General features: G+C 46.6%; 1 protein-coding gene across 2 annotated transcripts in view; it reads left to right on the plus strand.

The window, feature by feature from the left end:
- PPP2R1A (protein phosphatase 2 scaffold subunit Aalpha) overlaps positions 1-24,556 on the plus strand; it is a 47,020-nt gene that overhangs the window by 13,369 nt on the left and 9,095 nt on the right. Inside the window, exons 2-12 of one of the 2 annotated variants that reach the window (XM_027775396.1) lie at positions 2,879-2,969; positions 7,881-7,981; positions 13,787-14,019; positions 15,235-15,382; positions 15,507-15,662; positions 17,703-17,817; positions 17,922-17,992; positions 18,431-18,565; positions 22,921-23,094; positions 23,803-23,863; positions 24,477-24,520. In XM_027775396.1, the coding sequence (XP_027631197.1) occupies positions 2,879-2,969; positions 7,881-7,981; positions 13,787-14,019; positions 15,235-15,382; positions 15,507-15,662; positions 17,703-17,817; positions 17,922-17,992; positions 18,431-18,565; positions 22,921-23,094; positions 23,803-23,863; positions 24,477-24,520 (1,329 nt within the window). Of the gene's footprint in view, positions 1-2,878; positions 2,970-7,880; positions 7,982-13,786; positions 14,020-15,234; positions 15,383-15,506; positions 15,663-17,702; positions 17,818-17,921; positions 17,993-18,430; positions 18,566-22,920; positions 23,095-23,802; positions 23,864-24,476; positions 24,542-24,556 lie in introns of both variants that reach the window. The other variant, XM_027775395.1, reaches the window with a different exon arrangement.

Below are 24,556 nucleotides of genomic sequence, written 5' to 3' on the forward strand. Positions count from 1 at the left end.
AGCGCACCCGCCCTATAGAAAAAACCTCTCAAAAAAAAAAAAAAAAAGAAAGAAAGAAAAGAAAACATGAAGATCCAGTTCAGAAATGACAGAGAAGAAACAGGTTACTAGGTCAGTGCTCCCTGTAATATTTTATTATGAAAATTCTCAGCATACAGAACATTGAAAGGACAGCACAAGGGTCAGCAAATAACAGCTCATAGGCCAAAATCAGCCCCTGCCTGCTTTTGTGAATAAAACTATTGGAACACAGCCATACCATTTCTTTCTGTATTGTCTGGTTCTGTGGCTGCTTTTGTGTGGCAAGGGCAGAAGTGAATACTTGGGACAGAGGCTAAGTGATCTGTAAAGCCAAAAATATTTACTATCTGGCAATTATAGAACAAGTTTGCCCACCTCTAGGGTAGTACAATGAGCACCTGTACCCTTACCACTCAGGTTTGGTATTGTTAGTGTTTGCTGTGTAAGTTTTCTGTCTAGATCTACCCCCGGACATTATTTATTAGCTGAAAATAAGCTGCAGGTCTTGTAGAACTTCTTCTCCATGGCCTTTTTCTTCCTGAAAATGCTCAGGTGGCCAAAAAAGTTCAGTGATTATCAAAAATTTTTTGTATTTTTCAATGAGCAGAGTACCAGAGCATTTCATCAGATTCTCATTTGTGTGATCCTAGACCGATTCTTATTTTTAAAAAAATTAATTTTTTTAACTTTATTTATTATCATTGTTATTATATTTTCCAGTATGATCAGAGGGAGACAGACTGAGGGAAAATGAGAAAGCAAGCCACCAGGTCCAAGACTTGAACTGTGGTCGGCCATGTGGGAGTCCAGCACCTTTAACCACCATGCCACTTGCCAGCCCCTCCCAGACTGATTCTTTTTTATTTTTTTAAATATTTGTTTATTTTTAACTTTTAATTTATTCTTCTTCTTCAATTTGGACTAGAGAGAGACAGAGAGAAAGGGAGAGTGAGAAAGCAAGCCATCAGGTTCGGGACTTGTACTGTGGTCAGCCATGTGGGAGTCCAGCACCTCCAACACCACCTGCTGGCCCCGCCCAGACTAGGTTTGTTTTGTTTTGTTTTGGGAGAGGTTAGGGCGTGTGTGCTCGCCAGACAGACAGACAGAAAGCGAGAAATCACCCCCCGGGGGGATGGCCACGCCACGATCCCTTCTCCTCCATTCTCCTCTCGGGATCTTGGGCACGTACGCACACGCGCCTGGCATGAGTTTAAGCCACCGGGTCCGGGACTTGAACTGCGGTTGACTACGTGGGAGTCCAGCGACATAGCCATTAAGCTAACTACTGGTCCCGCCAGACTGATTCTTAACACCCTGGCCCACAAAACAAAACTCACAAAGGATCTCAGTCTCTTGAAGATTTCTTCCTCTTTGCCTGGGGCCCAGGGAAAGAAAAGACTGAGAGAGCCTGCTTCTCATTTTGCCCAGTCCCTTTGGTTCTGTCTCTTCTCAGGAAGAAGACTGCCTGAGTAGCCATCAACCACTCACTTATGAGGATGTTTCTTCTCTGACACATGAGCTCATTATATTTTTGAGACAGTCCTGCAGGTTGGGTAGGAGAAGCACCGTTGTCGAGATAATGAATCAAAAGGGCAGGGTCTCCTGGTGTACCTGCAGTCAGCAGCTGGGCTTGGATCCCAGATACTCTCAGTGCTTGCTTCAGCAGGTGTCTTTCCCTCTCTGAAACTCAGTTTCCACAGTGGTGAAGGAGGATATTAATCATGCTTTTCTCTCAAATGCTTAGCATGAGACCTGTTATGCCTGTTAGACAAATGTAGTTATTTTGTAGGATTGCTGCAACAAATCACCATAAACCAAATGGCTTTGTAACAGTAGAAACTTATTATCTCACAGTTTTGAAGGATGGGAGTCTGAAGTCAGGCGTCAGCAGCACTCTTCTGCCGGCTCTGAGGGAGATTCATCACATGTCCTCTCCCTTATCTTTCCATGGCTGCAGCAATTCTTGGGTGTTCTTGGCTTGTGCGTGAATCACCTGATTTCTCCCTGTGCCTTCACAGGACCTTCTCTGTATGTCTCCGAGTCTTCACCTTTTCTGTCTCTTGAAAGGACTGTCATTGAATTTAAACTACCCTTAGTTCACATGATCTCACTGTGAGACATTTAATTTAAATATAATTGCGAAGACCCTGTTTTCACATTCACATGTACCTGGGATAGGGACATATCTTGGGAGCCACTAGACAAGTATTATTACTACAGCTACTCTTGTTTTTATAGTAATGTGATGGTAATACTGCTTGGTCTTTTATCATTATCATTGTTAGCCAGCCGTCTGGGTTTAAATACCTGCTCTGTGTGGACTTTGTGACCCTAAGAAGGGACTTTTGCTCCCTAAGCTTATTTCCATCTGGAAAAGGGAACTTGTAATAGCTCTGACCACATAGGTTGCTGTGAGGATTAAATGGGAATATGGATGGGAGTGCTTAGCCTAGGACTGGCTCAGCATAAGCATACTGTAAACCTGGCTGCTGCACTCGAAGTTCTGTACATAGTGTGTTAGATGGAGCCAAGTACAAGAGAGGGATAAAGCAGAGAGGAGTGGGGAACAAGATGGAATTTTAGATGGAATCGTCTTAGATATTGCAGGTGAGTAGGTGTTGGTTCCGTAAGACTCAAAGGGTGCTTTGCTTTTGATGCTGCTGCTGCCACCATCCTTCTTACTGTATGATGAGCCCCTCAAGGCTATAGAGTCACTCTTAGTGTTTGCCAAGTTGCTGCTGAGCGTCTTCACTCCCACTTAGCAAGGCCACTGGGGCTGCCTGTGCCCAGAGCAGTCAGAAATTCCTTACGCCTGGGATTTTTAACACTCTCCCCACCCTTTTTGTTTTCTCTTTAGCTTCGCCTCAACAGTATCAAGAAGCTGTCCACCATTGCCTTGGCCCTTGGGGTAGAGAGGACCCGAAGTGAGCTTCTGCCCTTCCTCACAGGTAATGGCTTCTATTGGATAAGCAAGAGGTCTTGTTACAGATTTAATTAATCGTTTGAAAGTGTCTGCCCTGCACTGGACACTGTGAGGTGGGGACAGGGACTTGGAGAAGTGCAGGCCTGCACTGAAAGAGTGGTCTAGATCAGGTGTTACCAACCCCTGGACCATGGACTGGCACCAGTCAGTGACCTGTTAGGAACCAAGCCACACAGCAGGAAGTTGTGTGGTGAGCAAGCCAGCGAAGCTTCATCTGTATTTATAGCCACTCCCACTTGCCTGCATTGCTGCCTGAGCTCTGCCTTCTGTCAGATCAGCTGCAGCATTAGATTCTCATAGGGATACGAACCCTGTTATGAACTGCACATGTAAAGGATCTAGGTTGTTTGTTCTCCCAGGTTCATGGAAAAATTGTCTTCCATGAAACTGATCCCTAGTGCCAAAAAGGTTGGGGAACACTGGTTCGATGATGGAGGCAGGCACTGGTGACAGGTCTGAGGGCAGATAGAAACAAATTTGAATTGGAACTTCATCAGCTAGAAGCCGGTGACGCCAGACAAGTTATTTTGACTGTTACTTACATATTTCATCTATAAAATGGGATAGTCACCCATGCTCCATAGAGTTAGTGTGAGCATGAAGTATTAATAATGGTTGCTGGACCAGCAGGTGGTGTGGTTGAGGCACTGGACTCCCACATGGCCAGCCATGATTTGAGTACCAGACCTGGTGGCTTGCTTTCTTGCTTTCTCTCTCTCTCTCTCTCTGGTGAGTACACGTTCCCTATAGCAAATGAAAAAGTAATAAAAGTAATAATAAGTAAAATGAATTATTTAAAAATTTTTATTATCTTTTTTTTTTAGGTTTGCTATAGGGCACATGTGTTCATGAGAGAGCGAGAGAGAAAGTGAGAAAGCAAGCCACAAAGTCCAGGATTTGAACCATATGGGAGTCCAGCACCTTAATCACTGTACCACTTGCTGGACCCTAAATGATTCTTCAGAAAATAATAATGGAACCAGCAGATGGCATAGTAGCTACATTGCTGGACTCCCACATAACTGACTACAGTTCGAGTCCTGGACGCGGTGGTTTGAAAAATCATTCTAGGTGCGTGTGTGTGCATGTCCAAGATCCCAGGAGGAGAAGGGATTGCAGCACATCCCTTAGGCAAAAATAAATAAATAAAATAAAATAAAATAAAATTTTAAAACTTTAAAAAATTGATAATAGGGATCAGCAGATGGCATAGTGGTTACCTTGCTGGAGTCCCATGTAGTTGACCATGGTTCGAGTCCTGGACCCGGTGGCTTAACTCAACACTGGGTGCATGTGCGTGTGTGCCCAAGATCCCAAGAGAATGGAGGAGAAGGGATAGTGGCATGGCCATCCCCCCAGAGGGTGATTTCTCACTTTTTGTCTCTCTGTCTCTGTCTTTCTGGTGAGCGCACGCTTCCTATAGCCAAAACCTCTCCAAAAAAAGAAAATAAATAATAATGATAATCTTTGCTAATACTCTATACCAAGTGCTGTTCTAGACCACTTCTTCTGACGTTAATTCTTATAGTGTTTAGAACATTGCTTATGCTCTGTAAATAGACGTCACCATCATCATTACCAAGTTAATCTTACTGCAATGCCTTACTGCAGGTAATATTGCTGTCTCCATTTTATAGATGAAGAAACTGAGGTACATAAAGAGGTGAAGTAATTCATTTACCCCAAGGTCACACAGTTGGAAGGTGACTAGGTGACTGAGAACAGATACTTATCTATTCATTCTGGTGCCAAACTCTACAGCATTGGTCAATGACTAGCAGCACAGATTGGGGATCCCAACTCCGTGATATCAAATCCAAGCTCTACCTCTTTCTAGGTGTGTAACTTTGGGCAAGATATCTCATAACTTCCTGCCTCGGATTCTGTATGGGTAAAATGAGCATAGCAGTGTAACCCATAGGAAGATGAATGAAGCAAGGTACCTCTAAAGAGCCTGGTCTGGGCTGAGCAGTTTGTGTTAGCTGTTGAACTGTTAGGCAGCACTGCTTTCTGCCATGGACTGGACCACCAATTAATCCAGACCCTCTGTCATTATTCCCTTTGTACATTACACTGAGTACTAGGTAAAGTAGTCACTGAAGCTTCAGAGTGCCTTGTCACCAATGAAACACTCTTGTATCTGAACATCTCACTTAATATTGGGGAGGAAGGAGGCTAAGATTGTTACCCTTCCCCCATTTGACAAATGGGGAAACTGAGGCGTAAAGAGGCACAGTGGCACAGTTAATGAATGAGGATTCAGACCTGTCTGACCCAGAACAGGAGTTGTTTACACATGTGATACGGAACAGAGACTCCAGACCAAGTGGTTTCCACTGGTATCTGGAGAGATTTAAAAGCTTAGGAATTCTGACAGAATGATGAAATCTGGGGCTAAGAGGGTGGCACAGCAGGATCAATATGGTGATTAAAAAGTTATTTTAATAAATTAGTTCAATTTAAAATGGTTTTTAAGGATTATTTTAATTAATTAATTAATTAAAATTGGCCAGAGTGGGACAGTGAGAGAGAGAAAGTGAGAAAGTGAGCCACCAGGTCCAGGACTCAAACTGTGGTCAGCTATGTGGGAGTCCAGGGCCCTTAACAACCACGGGCAGCCCCTAAATAAAATAATTCTTTAACAAAAACAAAAAAAAGAATCGCATCTTTTTTTATTTTTTCCCCCTTTGGAGAGGTTTTCACTATAGGGTGCGTGCACTCACCAGAAAGACAGAGAGACAGAAAGTGAGAAATCACCTCCCAGGGGGGATGACCATGCCATAATCCCTTCTCCTCCATTTTCTCAGGATCTTGGGCACACACGCACATGTGCCCGGCATGAGTTTAAGCCACTGGGTCCAGGACTCAAACCGCGGTCTACTACGTCGGAGTCCAGTGACATAGCCTTTATGCTAACTGCTGGTCCCAAGAATCGCATCTTTAAAGAAAAAAAAAAGTAGAGAAGAAAAGTTGGCGGAGTCTGGCTTTGAAACATGCAGCTTTGCTACCAACCTGTTGGGAAAAGATAGATAGGTGACTCTGCCTCTCTTAGCTTTGGTTCTCTTCTCTTCAGAGGGCTATAGAATAGCACCTGCCTCGAGGTGGTTGGGAGGATGCAGTGCTCTACACATAGCCTCATTGGTAGGTGCCATGGGAGAACTCTGTCATGAGACAGTGGAGAAAGCAGGCTGTTGAGGCTGACAGGCTGGAGTAAATAGCAGGTGGAGGCAAGGTTAACTAGGGTGACTCCCCAGGATGAGGAAAGGAAGGAGAGCCAGGGTGGTGGGTGATGGTGCGTTGGATTTTGTTGGCCTTGTGTACTAGGTGTAACGGTACAGGTTTAGTCTGGTAGATGAGGGCAGGACAGCCATTGTGGATGGCTGCTGATGGGTCAGAAGAGATGAGGTGCCTCTTTATATATTATAGAGTCACATGTAATATTGAAATAATCTGGATGGGAAGAACTGGGGGGGCAAAGTATTATAGGAGTCTTAAGATTGAGGCGGAGCAGCAAGTCAAAGTTCTTCAAGCTGCTGGAATCATGAGTTTTGTCATATTTCTCTGCTTTGGGCTTCAAGCCATTGTAAAATACTCAAAATAGCAAGCAGCCAGGTTCAGTTGGGAGTGTCTTGATTTCTTTCCTACTTTGAAAGGGTCACTCTGGATTCCAGCAGGAGACTGGATGAGTCAGGGACGAGGATGGAAGCAGGAAACCCCTTTGGGAGGTTGTGCAGTCTCCTGCCAGAGATGGTGATTGGCTCTGAGGGGTGTAGCTTCCAGACCTTTGAAGCTAGGAGGCATTCTGCAGGAGGTGCTAACACTCCCACATGGTGGGCTTTCACCAGCATGGCTTAGCCACAGAGTCTGGACTGGAGAGCAAATTGGATGAGGGTTGAAGCTGTGGATAAATATAAGGTTTCCAGGAGTTAGAAAAAGAGAACAGGGAGTGTGACTTAAACTGTGTTCAGAGGAAGCCAAGGAAACTGAGGCTGGGAAGGAGTCCAAGAACATGGAGTGGCCAGATGCACATTTGTGAGAATTTACTGAAGGAAGAGGTGCTAACCCCTGTGGCAGGCCTCGTGCCAAGCTCTTCCCAGAAGCATGCGTATCGCTTCAGTCTCAGAACTGGCTTATGATGTGATTTGGGGTATGAGAAAACAGGGTCAGTGAGGTAAGGTGAGTTGCTATACAGCCAGCTAATAGTAGAGCAGGATTTGAGCCCACCGTAAAATGAAGATTGCAGTAATAGCTACGCAGGTGAGAGGGTTGTGGTGAGGAAGTGACCCAGAAGTTGAACCACTACTTTACTTTGGCTCTCATCCCATTGGCCAGAGCACGGTCACGTGTCCATGCTAGCTTCATGGCAGCCTGGGAAATGTGTCTGACTGGATTGCTGTATGTTCAGCTTACCTCAGGAGGTTTAAATGTTACTAGATGACAAGGATGTTAGCATCTTCTGATACCGAGATCAGCCACTTGAGAGTCCAGTACCTTAACTACTACTCTACCTGCAGGGCATGCAAAGCAAGATTTAAAAGCTGCCATTTGCCATGTTCTGCACTTTATCCACAGTGCTAATTGCCTGTCACCATAACCCTCACTGAGAGGGAGAGATGATCAGCACCGTTTTCACATGCAGAAAGTGGGGCACAGAGAGGTGATAACACTCACCTAGTACCCACATCTAGCAAAGAGCAGAAGCGGGACTTGAGGGGCTGTCAGTTGACCTAAGCCTGTGCCTTGATCTCCATGCTCACCCAGGTAGAGGGTGGACGGATCGATGCTCTACTCTGAGGAAGCAGACTAGAGCCCACTTGTTCAGGCTTGGGATGCTGCAGGGCTGGGGTCAGGCTAACAGTTTGTCTTGGTCCCACAGACACCATCTACGATGAGGATGAAGTCCTCTTGGCCCTGGCGGAACAGCTTGGGACTTTCACCACTCTGGTTGGAGGCCCAGAATATGTGCACTGCCTGCTGGTAAGTCTGAAAGTGGGCAGGTCCATTTGAACTAGGGGTATAGGGGCAGGCAGGGGAGAAGAATGTAGGAGAGGCTGGGATCATCTGAGAATAGGTGGGCCTTGGAATTTGCTGTCATCCAACAATTCAGGAGTTGCATTTACCTCAGTAATACTGAAAATGCAGCTGTCAGCTTTACTGTTACGAGACACCCCCGAGGCAGGCACGTAGGCCTTTGCATTTGGAGTCAGGCTGTATTCTACCTCTTAGTCGTTGTGTGACTTTTTAAGACTTACTTAAGTTCTGTGTGCTATACTTTTTTCCTAAAATGGAGGTCATTAAAACCTCCCTTTGTAATCGACTTTAAGACCTATAACACATTTCTTGGTACACGGTAAGGACAGTTGTTAGCTCCTGCCATCAATGTTGGCATTATGGCATCATGTCCACTGTTTGGGGCAGAAGAGCTTTCTTTTTGATAGAGTCACCTAGAGCTCCATGAGATTCAGGATTCCACATGATTAGTGAGTGGCAGAGCTGGGGTTCCCACCCCACTGCCTGGCTGTGCGAGAAATGGCTGGGGACACAAACATAGATCAAATATTAACAGTAACTGCTCTTTGGGAGAAGATAAGGGAGGACTCCTGTTTGTTTTGTTTTGTTTTGTTTTTAAGTTTTGTTATAGGGTGTGTGTATGCACCAGAAGGACAGAGAGAGAAGGAAAGTGAGAAATCAGTCCCCAGGAAGGATGGTCGTGCCACAATCCATTCTCCTCTCAGGATTTTAGACATATATACATACACATCTGGCCTGATTTTCTTTTTTTTTCTTTTCAAGATTTATTTAATTTTATTTATTCATACATTTATTTAAAACCAGAGAAAGATACAGGGGATAGGAAGGGAGAGTGAGAAAGCAAGCCACCAGGCCCAGGACTCAAATCGTGGTCAGCTGTGTGGGAATGTCCAGCATCCCAACCACCACACCACCTGTTGATCCCCCCAGCATGATTTTTAAAAATTACTTATTTGATTTTATGTATTCATTCATTTATTTTAATTTGACCAGAGAGAGAGAAAGTAAGAAAGCAAGCCACCAGGTTCAGGACTTGAACTGTGATCAGCCACATGGGCGTGTCCAGTGCCTTAACCACCATGCCACCTTCTGGTCTCCCTACCCCCTGCATGATTTTCAAGCCACCAACTCCAGGACTTGAAGTCTAAGGAAACTTAGGTCAACACATAGCAAAATGATTATGTCCTTGGACATCTCTGGACTTCCACTTGGCCGACCACAGTTTGAGTCTCAGATTGGTGGCTTGAAACTCAGCACCGGGCATGTATGCATGCATGCCCAAAATCTCAAGAGGAGAATGAAGGAGAAGGGATTGTAGCGTGGCCATCTCCCCTGGGGAGTGAGTGCTCACTTTCTGTCTCTCTGGTGAGTGCATGCACCCTATAGCAAAATTATCTCCCAAAAAAGTGTATAAGGAAACTTGATAATTACCATTAAGTCCTGCTATCTTTTTTTTTTTTTTTGGAGAGATTTTCACCGTAGGGCGCGTGTGCTCGCCAGACAGAGAGAGACATAGAGACAGAAAGTGAGAAATCACCCCCCAGGGGGGATGGTCACGCCGCAATCCCTTCTCCTCCATTCTCCTCTCGGGATCTTGGGCACGCACGCACACGCGCCCGGCGTGAGTTTTAAGCCACCGGGTCCAGGACACGAACTGTGGTCGACTACGTGGGAGTCCAGCGACATAGCCATTACGTTAACTGCTGGTTCCCCAAGTCCTGCTATCTTAGCATTAGTTCGTGCATATAGCACACAGAAAGCTGTATGTAAATGAGATCATTGCATACATCTTAACATAGGCTTCACACAAGGGGCATGAGGTTTGCGAATCAGCTGAAAAGAGCCTCTGAAGTTCCATGAGACTGAGACTGTCTCTAGCCCTGGTATTTGTCAGAATCTCTAAGTAGAGAATTCATAGTTTTCAGCATTTTCTCAAAGTATTTTGGAGCAGAAAACACCATTAGGAATCCCAGGACTCTGACAGGAGCCCAAGGCCTGTACCAGGGATCCTCCTCCTCCTACCAGATCAGGATCTGTTCACAGAACATTCTCGGTGAGGGAAAAGCCAGCTAACTCCCACTTAGAGTTGTGCACTGGTCTTGGCTGATTTCATAGGTGGGAAAGCGAAAGCACGGGCTGGTTTAAGTAAATCACCCAAGCTGGGTCTAGGCAGATCCAAATTTCAACCCAGGCTCCTGATTCTTTTTTTTTTCTTAGAGAAATCTGTGCTATAGGGCATTTATGCTCGCTGGAGAGACAGAGACACACACACACACAGATAGTGAGAAATCACCTCCCCGGGGGAGATGGCAATGCCACAATCCCTTCTCTGTGCGGTGCATGTGTTTCAAGTCTCTGGTCCGAGATAAACTACAGCTGACCATGTGGGAGTCCAGCGATGTAACCACTTTGCCATCTGCTGGTCCCCAGGCTACTGATTCTTAACCACTCTTCTGTAAAGAATTGTAAAGTTCTGCAAACTTGGTTGCTACACAAGGTGATCAGAGCTATAAACAAGACAGGCAGAGAGTGGGGGTGGTTAGGTTGGGGGCCTCACAGCCCAGAAGAGGCACTTAACCTCTGGTTAGAAGAGATATAATAAAAGTACACAAGATTTTAAGAGGTTTACATCTCTCCCCCTCTCCAGCATGGTCTCCAGGTTTGAGAACCTGTGTCTTCTGTGGAGTTTACAGAGCATCCTCATAGCAGTGAGTCTTCACTCTGCAGAAGTATTACTTGGGTTTTGGGGTTTTTTTTTCCCTCTTTTTTTTCAAGTTTATTCATATTTTGATATAGAAATAGACAGAGCCTTGACATGCTATGACCTCCCCCAACACACACACCTTCCAGCCAGCCGGGACCACAGATGCACCTGGCATGTTCAGTTTGGCCAGGGATCTGAACCTGGGACCTTCCTATATGGCTCCAGTATTGTGCAGTAGTGCCCTATCAACTTGCCCAAGCCCCCAGGGTTTCTGGTTCTTTGGGTCCATGCTGGGATAGGCCTCCTGAGTGACCTTGCTGTGGGTGGTCTAGGGGCCATACTTATAGAGCCATTCCCTGGAGTAATCCATGTGATAAAACCATGATTCAGCCTCAGCCCTTAGACCTCCTTTATAAGGACAGATTACTGTAAATTCCAGCTACAGTCATCTGACAAGTGTGGATCAGGCACCTCCTGTGTGCCAGCCTGGGTAGCAGGAAACATGTGATAAGCCAGAACAGAGGTAGATTTAGTCCCTGCTGTGCCCAATAGCAACATCTAAAGCCACTCCATGAGACCATCCTGAACTGAAACCTCATAATAGCATGAGCTCCTTTGGCAAAGCCTCCTTGTTGGTGGCCTGCCGACTCATGTAGGTTTTCTTTTGAATCATTTATTGCCAACCTTTGTAATACATTTTTAAATTTTGAAATTTGTGGAGTTTATTTTCTATGATGAAGGGGTGGGGAGAGAGAAATAAAGATTGCACCCAACAGAGTTGTGATGCCATGATCCACCCCCAGCTCTCCCTAGCCCCAGATCATGGTCTCACCTCTGTGGGTCTCACCCCCAGATCATGGGGTCATGAGTGCTGGCATCCTCAGGGTCTTCAGCAAAAACCTTGAACCTCAGCCTCACAAGCATGTCAAGTTTTAACCATCCCACTTTCTGTCCCATCCACTCTTTTTAAAATAAGTTCTAACTTTTTTTTAATTCTCTTTTTGTTTTTCATTTTTTAAATTCTCGTAAAACTTATAATTTAATCATTTTTAGTGTGTAATTCCATGACCTTAAGTTTGTTTACATTGTTGTGTAGCCATCATAGCCATTCATCTTGAGAACTTTTTGTTTTAGAGAGATTTTTGCTATAGGGCATGTGCACTCACCTGAGAGACAGAGAGACAGAAAGCGAGAAATCACCCCCTGGGGGTTGGCACAGTTCCTTCTTCTCCAGTCTCTTGGGTCCAGGACTCAAACCACAGTCAACCATGTGGGAGTCCAGCAATGTAACTATCACTCCATCAGCTGGTTCCCCGGATCGTGGGAACTTTTTAAAATTATTTTATTTCTTCCATAAGTGAGACACAGAAAGAAAGGGAGAGACAGAGAGATAACACCCCCAACAGAGTTCGCGCGCCATAATCCACCCGCAGCCTGCCCCAGATCATGCACGTGCATGTGCCTGGCATATGTAGGGAAGTCTCTGGACACAAACCAGAACCTTCCCATGTGGATTGGCCTCACCGAGCATCATATTTTATAGCTGTGCCACTATCCGGCCCCAAACCAAAACTCCACACCCACTAAACATTTAGCTCTCCATTTGCTGTGTGTCCTCCCACCAATCCCCAGTAATCCCCAGTTTGTCTATTCCAGGTCCTCACGTAAATGTAGTCATAAAATATACGTGATTTTGTGGCTATTGACTTATTGCACTTAGTATAATGTTTTCAGGATTCATCCATGTTGTAGCATGTGTGAAATAATTTTCACGTATGAGACTGGAGTTTTGCCTTCTTTTGGAAAACCAGATTTGCTATTTGTTTATTTAAGCTTTGCTACAGGGAGTGTGCACTCACCAGAGAGAGAAATCACCTCCTAGAGGGTATGGCCATGCCACAGTTCCTTTTCCATCCTCCTCGTGGGGTTTTGGGCCTGCCACATGCATGTGCTCAGTGTGATTTTTAAGCTGCCAGGTCCAGAACTCGACCTACTCTCTCAGCCATGTGGGATCTAGCACCTTAACCTCCACCCCACTTGGTGGCCCCAGATTTGCTTTTTGTAGCTGTGCTTCCTCATGGTGACAGTTGATGGTGCTGAGAAGCAGCTGTCCTCCATGGGACTGTCCAGTTTATTGTAGTTCCTGCCTCTCTATGTTGTCCATCCCCATCTACCTTCCCCACCCTGCACCTTTGCTCAGTGTTTAATTGTGCTCTGACCTGCCCGAGCCCTGGAGGCATTTCTGTTTGATTTCTTTCTACTTTAAGTACTTCATTTGGATTTCAGACCAGGAACCTCCACACATTTATTTGAGTATAGTAGGATAAATTGAGTCTCTCTTTTTTAGGTCAGTAATTACTGAGTTTCTACCCTGTGCTAGGAATGCTGCTGGGCTCTGGGGACACAACGGGGAACTGGTCAGCTGTCCCTAAAGGAACACAACCACTGCAGGGCCCCGTAGTGACCTCTGAGCAGTCGTGAGCCCCAGGACTCCACTGATATGAGATACTGGTTCAGTCTCAGACTGAGAAACAGAGTGTTATTTTCCACTGGAATCTCTAGAACCAGGTGGCCTTGTTTTAAGTCCTGGTGTGAAGTTGTTCCTTGTGAGCAAGTTGCTCGGCCTGTCTGTGCCTTTAAAACGCAGATAGTAACAGGACTTGCTGCATAGGGACCAGTGAGGTAGAACAAGCACACCCAGAGTTGTGTCATGTGGCAGTGCTGCTTTGAACACATAGTAGGTGGATGTTCCGGTCACTGTCAGTGGCAGGTGTTGGGCCTTGAGAGGCTAAAAGACAGGTGTGGGCCTCCACCCCGGCTTAGGAAGTAGCATGTATAATTTTAAGGTTCATGGATCCTGGCAAAGCTCCTTCAGGAACTCCTGAGTAAGGACCTTCATTGGAAGGTCACTGGATGAAGGCCAGGATTGGGGGAATGATCAGAGGGGTTTTCTCAGAGGAGATGAGCTCATGGGGGGCACTGGATGGGCCTCCAGAGCTGGGATGGTAGGGAGGGAGCTGCCTGGTGACCTTGTGTTCTCGCCACAGCCACCCCTGGAGTCGCTGGCCACGGTGGAGGAAACAGTGGTACGGGACAAGGCTGTGGAGTCCTTGCGGGCCATCTCTCATGAGCACTCGCCCTCTGACCTGGAGGCTCATTTCGTGCCGCTGGTGAAGCGGCTGGCGGGTGGTGACTGGTTCACATCCCGCACCTCGGCCTGCGGCCTCTTCTCCGTCTGCTACCCCCGGGTGTCCAGTGCCGTCAAGGCAGAACTTCGACAGTGAGTCCCCAGCCTCCATTCCCCTTGGAAGCACCAACCTTGCCTCCCAGTTTGGTCCCCTTCTTGAAAGTCTCAGTCCCCTTTAGGTCTTCCTTGGTCTCAAATGCCCCAAACTCTCCAAGCACCCACTCCTGCCTTCTTAGCATCAGAGAGGCCATGTGTGGGCCAACAGGTAGTGTGGTAGTTCCTACATGGCTCACTCTGCAGTTTAAGTCTCAGACGCTGTGGCTTAAAAATCAAACTGGGTGCGTGTTCGTGTGTGTTCAAAATTCTGAGAGATAGAAAAGGAGGGATTGCCATATAACCAACCCCAAAGCCGGGAGGGGCGGTGATGTCTCACTTTCCCTTGCTCTCTGTCTCACATTTTCTGGCGAGCATACACGCCCAGCTGCAAAAATCTAGGCAAAATAAAAACACAGAGGCCATGTGTATGAGCATGTGACCTCAGGACATGGCTGGGTATGAATCTACCCTGCTCTGCCTCTCACTCATTTTGGAAATGAGATATCATCTCATTTTCCCAAAGTCACCTAGCCAAAGCCAGGACCCAAGTTCTTTCCTCCTGCTAGTTATTGTGAAAATTTAAACAAATTACCACATACAAAGTGTTTGGAACAAAATCTGACACATTAAAGTACTTAACAAACGTCTGGTGTTATTTCTGGCCTGTCCTTGGTCCAGAATCTTCAGCTCCTATACCCTCTCAGCTTTTCAGCTGCTGCCACCTTCACAATTCCCTAAACTATTGAGCATCAAGCCGAGGCCCTGAGCTAAGTGTTACTCACTGCAGAATACTACCTTACAGCTGTACACACATGCCCAGATAACTGCACTAACTCCCACACAAGCTGAAGCATTTGCGGCTGAAAAGAAAACCCTGTAGGGTCCCAGAATACCATCTTAATTAAGCATTGTATATGGTCATAACGCAGTCGTCATCACCTACTGTTGACTTTGTTCAGCGTGCGCACAGACTATCCAACGCCTCACACACGTTATCTCACTGAAGCCTCAACGGTGACTCTGTGGGGTAAACACTTACCATCAAGCTCTCATTTTGGAGGGCTGAGACATCTCAGGAAAGGGTTTCCACTTTCCCACAGTCACCTAGCCAAAGCCAGGACCCAAGAGACTACAGAGTCTGCGGTCACTCCTCGTGGCCATACTGCCTCCAGATCCCTAGGGGTACTTCCTGAACCCAGCCTTGGCCCCCAGGTACTTCCGGAACCTGTGCTCAGATGACACCCCCATGGTGCGGCGGGCCGCAGCCTCCAAGCTAGGGGAATTCGCCAAAGTGCTGGAGCTAGACAATGTCAAGAGCGAGATCATCCCCATGTTCTCCAACCTGGCCTCTGACGAGCAGGTGGGTTCCTTTTGCTGGCTTTCCCGCCACTCCCTCCTTCTGGTGGCCCCTATACCTGCCTAAAGGGATCCCAGAGCTCAGTGGGGCCTCTGGGGCCGTCTCCCTGCTCCTGTCCCCTTCCCAGGACTCGGTACGGCTGCTGGCAGTGGAGGCATGCGTGAACATTGCTCAGCTCCTGCCCCAGGAGGATCTGGAGGCCCTGGTGATGCCCACCCTGCGCCAGGCTGCAGAGGACAAGTCCTGGCGTGTCCGATACATGGTGGCAGACAAGTTCACAGAGGTGAGTGAGGACCATTGACATTGTCTCTCAGGTGGGCAAACACAGGCCTTAAGGGAAGGGGCAGGGCCTATAATGTGTCGGAGCTCTGGCTTTTCATTGGGCCAGTGGAACCATCAGGTATTTAAGCGATAAGATCTCTGCAGTCATCTCATTGAGTCTCACTATACTTAACGCTTCCTGCTAGTGGATGTGGCAACTTGAAGTGCTCTGTGGAGAAGGAGTCTAAGGCCAGACCTTGTGGAAGAGAGAGCCACAGAAACAGAGAAGGGAAGTACATCTGAGGTGTTCCTGACCTAATTGATCAAAAGGGAGGACAACACCAGCCAGGCAGAACAAGGACAAGACCCGAGATCTGTGACTTTGCCAGAATGATGCTCTTTCCACGGGATGCAGTTTTCCTTCTGCCAACATGTTTGTTGAGCATCAGCTAACTACTGGGTTTGTGGGGTAGGCAATGAATCTGGCATATTTCCGTCCTTCGAGGGGTAGGCAGTCTAAAGGGGACAGCCAGTTTAGATCAAGGGAAATGCAGTAATACTTCATTATAAGTATAGGACAGAGAGATCTGTGTAGGATCTGGAATCATTGAAGAGGAGTCGTGCTACAGCTGGCTCTAGAAGATGTGTGGATGAGAGCTGGCACTAAAACTGTTCCAGCAAGAGATCAGAGAACCCCGGGAGGTGAGACTGATTGTAGGCGGGAACATCCAGGGCTGGATCTTGGGGGCTGCTCTAGACAAGGCTGGAGATGCAGGCAGGCTCCAGTCAGAGGCCGCCTGCCGCCGCTCCTCACAGTTCCCTTTCCCTGAAGTTATACTTATCCACTGATAATTTGCTAGAAGGACTCAGCCTCAGGACACTATTTCCCTACGCCACCTGATTCCCTGTGAGAATGGTAGAAAACCTGGATGTGCCTGGGAAGCCTGCACAGCAAAGAAACGTTCTCCATTCCCCCCATTTTTGTCTCTCAAACAACAGAAACGACTCTCACTGTGTTTTAGAGTGAAAGTTCCATGAGGGCAGGAATTATTTTAGGCTGTTAAACAGCTCTTGGCACACAGTCAGCCTTCACTAAATACTTGCAATAAAAGTTAACATTTGCCCGAGATAACATGAGGCCCTTCAAGGTGTTTACTTGTTAATTCCCTTCTTAGTAATGAACGTCCTACTTTCCACTAATGCTTTTTTAAGAATCCTCTTTGCATGGAAATGGTATTATGAGACAGATAGGATGTGCCTTGTTCCCACTCAGTCTTTATTTTCTTATAACTAAAAGAGTAACGAATGTTTCTGATAACCAGTCCTGAAACATAAAGAGGTACGGGCTGGGTCTCAATCTCTTTCTGTCTTCCTCATAGAGGAAATAAATTTATTTATTTATATATACATATGCATATATATATATACACACACACACACACACATATATACACATACACACATACATATATATACATTTAAAATGGGAGCCACTATCATTAGAATGTTTTTCAGTCAGGTAATGAAAACTCAGTCCAAAATAGCCTGAACAGTAGGAAATCTGTTCATTTTTTTTATGAGCGAGCATGCATCCAAGCCAGGGGTGGGGGAAGGTATTTTTGACAGGGTCTTATCACATTCCTCCTGCTTTGGACTCCAGTTAGCTGGAACCATGGGACATGGTTGTTGAACAGCAGCTGGGCTTTTCAGGTAGGGCCAGGACTAGAACCCAGGCCTTCCATGTTGCTTTAGCCACCATAAGGTAACATCTTCACACTGTCACCATGACTGAGCTGAGATCTTTACTTTTAATGCAGACAATAGCACTGTGAGGTAGGTGCCCTTGGCATCTTGGTTTTGCTTCTGAGGGAAACAAGACTCAAGAGAAGTGAAGATCCTCACCGATGGCCGTGTCAGGGCACTGAGATCTGATCTCAGCAGCAATCGCAAGGCCCGTGCTCTGACCCCCTCATTCTGGTATCTTCATTTGACTTTGGCACCATTAGCCCCAAGTACCTCCCACACCTCTCACTCTCCCCAACCCCCTTCTCTCTCTCTGCAGCTCCAGAAAGCAGTGGGGCCTGAGATCACTAAGACGGATCTGGTCCCTGCCTTCCAGAACCTGATGAAGGATTGTGAGGCCGAGGTGAGGGCCGCAGCCTCCCACAAGGTCAAAGGTTGGTGCTAGCAGCTAGAACACAGTGGGGCAGGTGGGAGTTCAGGGGCCAGAAGTGGAAGCTGGGCATCGGGTTCACTTTACCCAACCTCTCCCCACCTGTAGAGTTCTGTGAAAATCTCTCAGCCGACTGTCGGGAGAATGTGATCATGACGCAGATCCTGCCCTGCATCAAGGTAACGGGGAGTTTGCTGGGAGGAATGGAGATCTGAGCCTGCCATAGAGGGAAGTGAGATTGGGGTCCCAAGCAGCAAGATGCAGACTAGGCTTCTAGCCCTCGGGGGCCAGGCAGTTCTTGGGGTTGAAGAAATGGGTCCTGACCACAGGCAAGATCTGAGGCTTGGGGCAGACCTTGGAGGTGGAAGCTCCGAGATTACTCCATTTCCTCATCCACAAAGCTTTGGTGTTGGGGTGGGGGCTACAGAGAGCAGGAGTCATTGAAGTAGAAACACTCTCTCCTCCCTACCTGACCTTTAGCCATCTCCTGCTTTGTGAAATGATAAGGGCAGAGCAGGCTGTTGTCTCGGCTTCTTAGGAGTGGGCCTCTGCCTGGCTGCTTGCTTCTGGCAGGGTCACCCTGATCCTGGTGCCCACTCTGCTTCCTTTACCACCAGGAGCTGGTGTCAGATGCCAACCAACATGTCAAATCAGCCCTGGCTTCAGTGATTATGGGCCTCTCTCCTATCTTGGGCAAGGATAACACCATTGAGCACCTCTTGCCTCTCTTCCTGGCTCAGCTGAAGGATGAGGTAAGAGCACTAGGGCTCTAAGCTCTGACAGATGGGGTAAGCTGGGCCTGGCCTAGTTCTTAAGGGAGGCAGAGCCCACATGTCTAATTATGTCGGTAAATCCTGGACCTAGTGACTTGGAAAGCATGCTGAGCATGTGTGCATGCATGCCCCAAATCCCAGGAGGGTGGAGAGATGGAGAAGGGGTTATGGTGTGACTACACCCCAGTGAGGGGTACTTTCTCTCTCCCATCCTTCCTTTCTGTATGGTGAGTGCACAAGCCCTCTGGCAATTACAAAAGCAAAGAAAAGCAGGGCCAGTGGGTGGTGTGATGGTTAAGGCACTGGCCAACCATGGTTCGAATTCCAGACCTGTTGGCTTGTTCTCTCACTCTCTATCTGTCTCTCTCTCTTTAGTGAGTGTATGTGCTCTATAACTATTTTTAAAATAATAATAATAAATAAATAAATCTTTAAAAATAAATAAAATAGGGGACCAGCAGTTGGGATGGTGGTTAAGGTTCTGGGCACTCCCACATGGCTGACCACGGTTTGAGTCCTCAACCTGGTGGCTTGCTTTCTCGCTTTCCCTCTGTCTCTGTCTCTTTGGTCAAATTAAAATGAATGAATGAATAAATAAATAAAATTAAATAATTCTTTTAAAAATAAGTAAATAAAAGCTTAGTAATTTTTATCAGTTGCTAACAGTTTCTACTATTACATATTTTTTTAATAACCCATATTTTGTTACCTAGGTAATTTATTTAAGCTGTCCTTCACAAGCAAATTTTTATAATCATGCTTTTATTGATGTAGCATGCTATAAATATAATAGTCATTTGCCTTTGAGGCTTCAATGGGAATAAATTGCCTGGTGAGTGCCCCTCAGGTTGGCTTCTGAATCCTTGTCACACCTTACCTGAGCCTTGGAGAGCATTTTGCTTTCTTGAATCCAGTTCAGCTTGAGTGTGAAGGTGAGACCGCACACACTAACGTGGTGCTGGGAGCAGAGCATTTTTCTACTCAAGTTGCACCTTTAGCAAACACCCTCATCATATGCCTGCAGCAGATCTGCCCCAGGACCGCTTCTCTTGCAAAGAAAAGCGAAGAACCCGCATGATTTTCTTGGTGTAAGATCTTCCTCTGGCTTATTTTGGAGTTTCAAATTTAGATTTATAAACTTTGTATTTTACATTTTGATTCTCACCAGGATTTACAAACTTGTAAATAAAAAGTGCCTACCTGCCTCTTTCATGGTATAATGAAACCAGTTTTTTCAAACATGTGAGGCATGTTTTCTGAGCCTTGTCTTTTCATGTGTTCAGCATACTGAGGCTTAGATGAACACCAAAGGCTTAAGGGTCATCTCCCTGGAGCTGACTAAAGGCCAGTCCTTTCTTTTTCTTTCCTTTTTTAAATTGTTTATTTAATTTAATTTATTTATTTATTTTAATTTGACCAGAAAGGGACAGAGTGAGAGAGAGTGAGAAAATGAGAAGGCAAGCTGCCAGGTCTGGTACTCGAACCACAGTCCGCCATGTGGGAGTCCAGCACCCTTACCCACCACACCACCTGCCAGCCATAAACCAGCCCTTTCTTTTGAATTAACAGAGTTTGGACACATGTGCCACTTTGCCTCAGAACCTAGCAAGATGATGAGTGTAGAGATAGGGCCTGCCCTTTTCCTGAGTGTCTTTGGCTTTAGAAAGAAATGAGTTGAGCATAAGGAAAAAAATTGTAATGGTTCTCAGATCCCTTCTTTAGCCTTTAGATTAGCTAGTAGGATATTGGTCCTCTTCTGTTTCTAAAGAGGAATCTTGTTATTTTGATAAAGAGGGACTCACCAAACAATTTTTGGGGGGCCTATTGGGGAATTCCACTTTGAGTGAGCCTATCTTGTTTGCCTAGCAGTTGCTATCACTTTTTTTTTTTTTTTTTTTTTAAGAATTGTATTCGTTACTATTTTTAAATTTGACCATAGACAGAAAGTGAGAAAGCAAGCCACCAAGTCTGGAATTTGAACTGCAGTCAGCCATGGGAGTCCAGCCCCTTAACCACCACACCACCTGCTGGTCCTGCTATTACTGGTTGGTTTGTTTGTTTAAGAATTATTTGTTTGTTCATGTAGTATTATGTAATTTGCACTCACCAGAGAAAGACACGAGGTGTAGGGAGAGTGAAAAAGCAAGCTACCAGGTCCGGTACTCGAACCATGGTTGGCCATGTGGAAGTCCAATGCCTTAACCACCAGGCCACCAGCTGCCATCCTCCCCCCATTACTCTTATTTTGCTTGCTCTATCTAAGTTCCCAAGACCGCCCCCAGATTGTATGATTTGCCAGAATAGCATTCAATACTCAATATTTACAATTTCTGCTTATTATTGTGAAGGATACAGATTAAATTAACAATGGGAAATGATGCATTATAAAAAGACTACTGAGACCAGCAGTTGGCATAGTGGCTATGTCGCTGGACTCCCATGTAGTCGACTGCTGTTCACATCCCAGACCTGGTGACTTAAAACACGCCAGGCGCGTGTGCGTGCGTGCCCAAGATCCCAAGAGGAGAATGGAGGAGAAGGGATTGCGGCGTGGCCATCCCACTTGGGGGGTGATTTCTCGCTCTTTGTCTCTCTGTCTGGCAAGTGCACACACCCTATAGCAAAAACCTCTCAAAAAAAAAAAAAAAAAAAAGACTACTTCCAGGATCTAGTTCTCTTGTGCCAGTGGAGTTACCAATAAATGGACAGCACTTAATTCTCTCTGAATTAGGTGTGACAGCATATTGCCAACACAGAAAACTCACTCAGGCCTTGATATCCAGGGATTTTACTGGATTTTTACTCTCTCTGCTGATCACACAGACATGGAGTGCCTATATGGCTGACCTAGTTTCCCTGACTACAGGCCCAACCATGTGGCCCAGTTTTCCTGGTAAATGAAGACACTCTTATGAGGCAGGGTATTCCAGAGGCTTAGAGGTTTCTCCCAGGAGCTAGTCAAGGACTTTGGTATGTGCCAAAGGTAACCCAGGCCAGTGTGTGAACTCTTTGCTGCATACGTACTTCCTTGGTTTACTGATTCATCTCGGTGCTTGCTACTTTACCCCACAGCTCCTAAGAAATGTGGAAAGGAGTAACTGGGGACTGGCAAGTGCTATGGTTAAGGCACTGTAATCCCACATGGCTGACCATGGTTCGAATTCTAGACTTGACAGATTGCTTTCTCACTTTCCCTCTCTTTGTCTCTCTCTGGTGAAATTTTTAAAAATAATAATAATTAAGAAAATTAAATAATTCCTGGGGACCAGCAGTTGGTGTAATGGCTATGTTGCTGGACTCCCATGTAGTCGATCACAGTTCGAGTCCCCGACGCAGTGGCTTAAACTCATGCTGGGTGTGCATGTGGGTGCGAGTCCAAGATCCCGAAAGGAGAATGGAGGAGAAGATATTGTGGTGTGGCTATCCCCCCTGGGAGGTGATTTCTCGCTCTCTGTCTCTCTGTCTCTCTCTGTTTTTCTGGCGAGTGCACGTACCCTGTGGCAAAAACCTCTTCTCCCCAAAAAAATAAATAATTCTTTTTAAAAAAGTGATGATTGACAGTATCTGCTCTGCAAGAACACATGATGTATATAACAAGGTCTAGTAGGACTCCGGTCACTCAACAAGAACTAATCATACTTAGGTGCCTGTTCTCATAAGGTGCTTCACGTGTATAGTGGAAGGAGAGGGTGTATATACCCACACTGGGACCACAGCTCATAGTGCTGCCTTTAGGAGGAAATGAGTCAATAGCAGTTAAAAAGTGTTTTTTTATTCCTTCCTTCCTATCAGCAGACAGGTATTGAGCACTTACTGTGGGCCAGAGTCATCTGGGTACTGGAGACATGAGGAGGAGTGAGACCTGTTCCTTGGGAGCTCAGAAACTAGCAGGAAGAGTAAAAGTCGTAGAAACAAGCAGAAACAGCTGCACTCCTTACGCCTTTGTGCATCAGACCTTGTGTCAGGCACTTGACTCTAATTGCTTCAGTCGCCCTTTGAGGCTGACTGGATATTTCCATGTTATAAGTTGATACCCAGAAAGGAGTCCTTGCCAGAGTCGGGATTGGAGTAACGTCTATGAGTCTGATTTTTCCAGGGTCTGTGTTTTTCACTGTGATTCCTGCAGGTTCATTTCAAGTGATGCTGTTACAGGATTTTAAAAGCGGCCTCACTGAGTAACCCATATTGCTTGTTCTGAGTGTGCACTTCCTGTGTTCCCTGGGCTGGGAACTGGCTTTGGGTGATAGTAGCCCCTGGGGAAGAGGTGCATTGGTGCTCTCTTGCCCTGCTCTGGGGGGTGTGTTCTCTCAGAGAACTTCCTGTCCTTTCCTCAGTGCCCTGAGGTGCGACTGAACATCATCTCCAACCTGGACTGTGTAAATGAGGTGATTGGCATTCGGCAGCTGTCCCAGTCCCTGTTACCCGCCATCGTGGAGCTGGCTGAGGACGCCAAGTGGCGAGTGCGACTGGCCATCATTGAGTACATGCCCTTGCTGGCTGGGCAGCTGGTGAGTAAGGAGGCCAGAGGCTGGACAGCCCACCCAGGGGAGGTAGGTTGCCAGGGTCTAGTCACAGTGTGTCCAGGGCTATGACAGGGCAACTGGGAGCTTGGCGCCTAGAAGAATCTGGTAACTATCTGGGAGTGAGAGAAAAGGCCAGAAGGTAGGGCCTTAAAAGATGAGTAGAAAGCTGCCTCAATAGTGCAGAGTAATGTATTGCCCAAGAGAAGCCAGGTCCCATGTGGTGGCCACGGTTCAGATTCCCAGACTGGTCAGCCTGAAGACACACTAGACGTGTGCTTGAATACTGAGGTCTAGTGGGCTCAAGGACTGAAGGAAGGGGGTTTTGGTGTGACTAGGCCCTGTGGAGAGTTCTTGTTCCTCTCTCACACGCCCTCTATCATAAGTAAAGGGGGGAAATGAGTGCGCAGTGGTTCGTTGGTGGCATAACACTCCATAATGCTGAAGCCACGGGGGAAGGTTCTGAATTTGCATCCCAAAGTCTCCCGGAGCAAGCTGGGCACATACTTGGGCCTGTGATCCTGGCTAGCTGGGAATGGGATACAGGATCAAGACCAAAAGAGAGGAGGAAAAGAAGCCTGTCAGGTGAAGTTGAGAAGCCACTGATTTCTCCAGGGCAAGTGCAGATTCTTCGGGGTATCGTTAGAAACCCTCCCTGTCCTTTGCCTTGACCCTTTACCTCCTTTTCTTCTTAAGGGTGTAGAATTCTTTGATGAAAAACTCAACTCCTTATGTATGGCCTGGCTGGTGGATCATGGTGAGTACCTCTGGCAGGTCAGCAGGAGGAGAGGGAGCTCCCACAGGGATGGACAGGTTTGCGGGGTCCTGCTGGGGTTTACGTGGCCCCATTCCCTTGCTCTTTATACCTTAAGGGAAACACAGAGTAGGTGGGACATACCAGATCATCAAGGGCTGCCTTGCAGAATGGAGCATTGGCAGACCACTGGGTTTGAATCCTACCCTCCTAGATGTCAAGCTTTCGCAGGTCACTGGCCATCTTTCCTCCCACACTCGTTCTGTGAAACCTGGGGCTTATTATTCTGGTCTCTCAGGATTGTTGTGAGGAATACTCTTCGCACTTAGAATGTTTAAAAATAAGTTAACATTAGTCTGTCAGGCATTGTTTGAAATAGTAAGGACTAAATAAGTTGCTTGGGCAATCTGTTCTCTGAACCTCAGTTTGCCCATTTGTAAAACGTATGGAACCAACATAATGACCCTGTTTTACTCTTCAACTCAAGTCTGTTGGCTCCCATGTGGCTGAGAACTGAGGGCCTGTCCAATAAGCAGGGCCCCAGTGTGACTGCTGGGCCCCACCCATGTCAGTTTGCACCTCTGGAATCACTTCCCCGTACCTCATCCTCCTGCAGTCTATGCCATCCGCGAGGCCGCCACCAGCAACCTGAAGAAGCTGGTAGAGAAGTTCGGGAAAGAGCGTGCACATGCCACT

This window comes from Tupaia chinensis, unplaced genomic scaffold, assembly GCF_000334495.1.
Source record: "Tupaia chinensis unplaced genomic scaffold, TupChi_1.0 Scaffold000559_1, whole genome shotgun sequence".
NCBI lineage: Eukaryota > Metazoa > Chordata > Mammalia > Scandentia > Tupaiidae > Tupaia > Tupaia belangeri.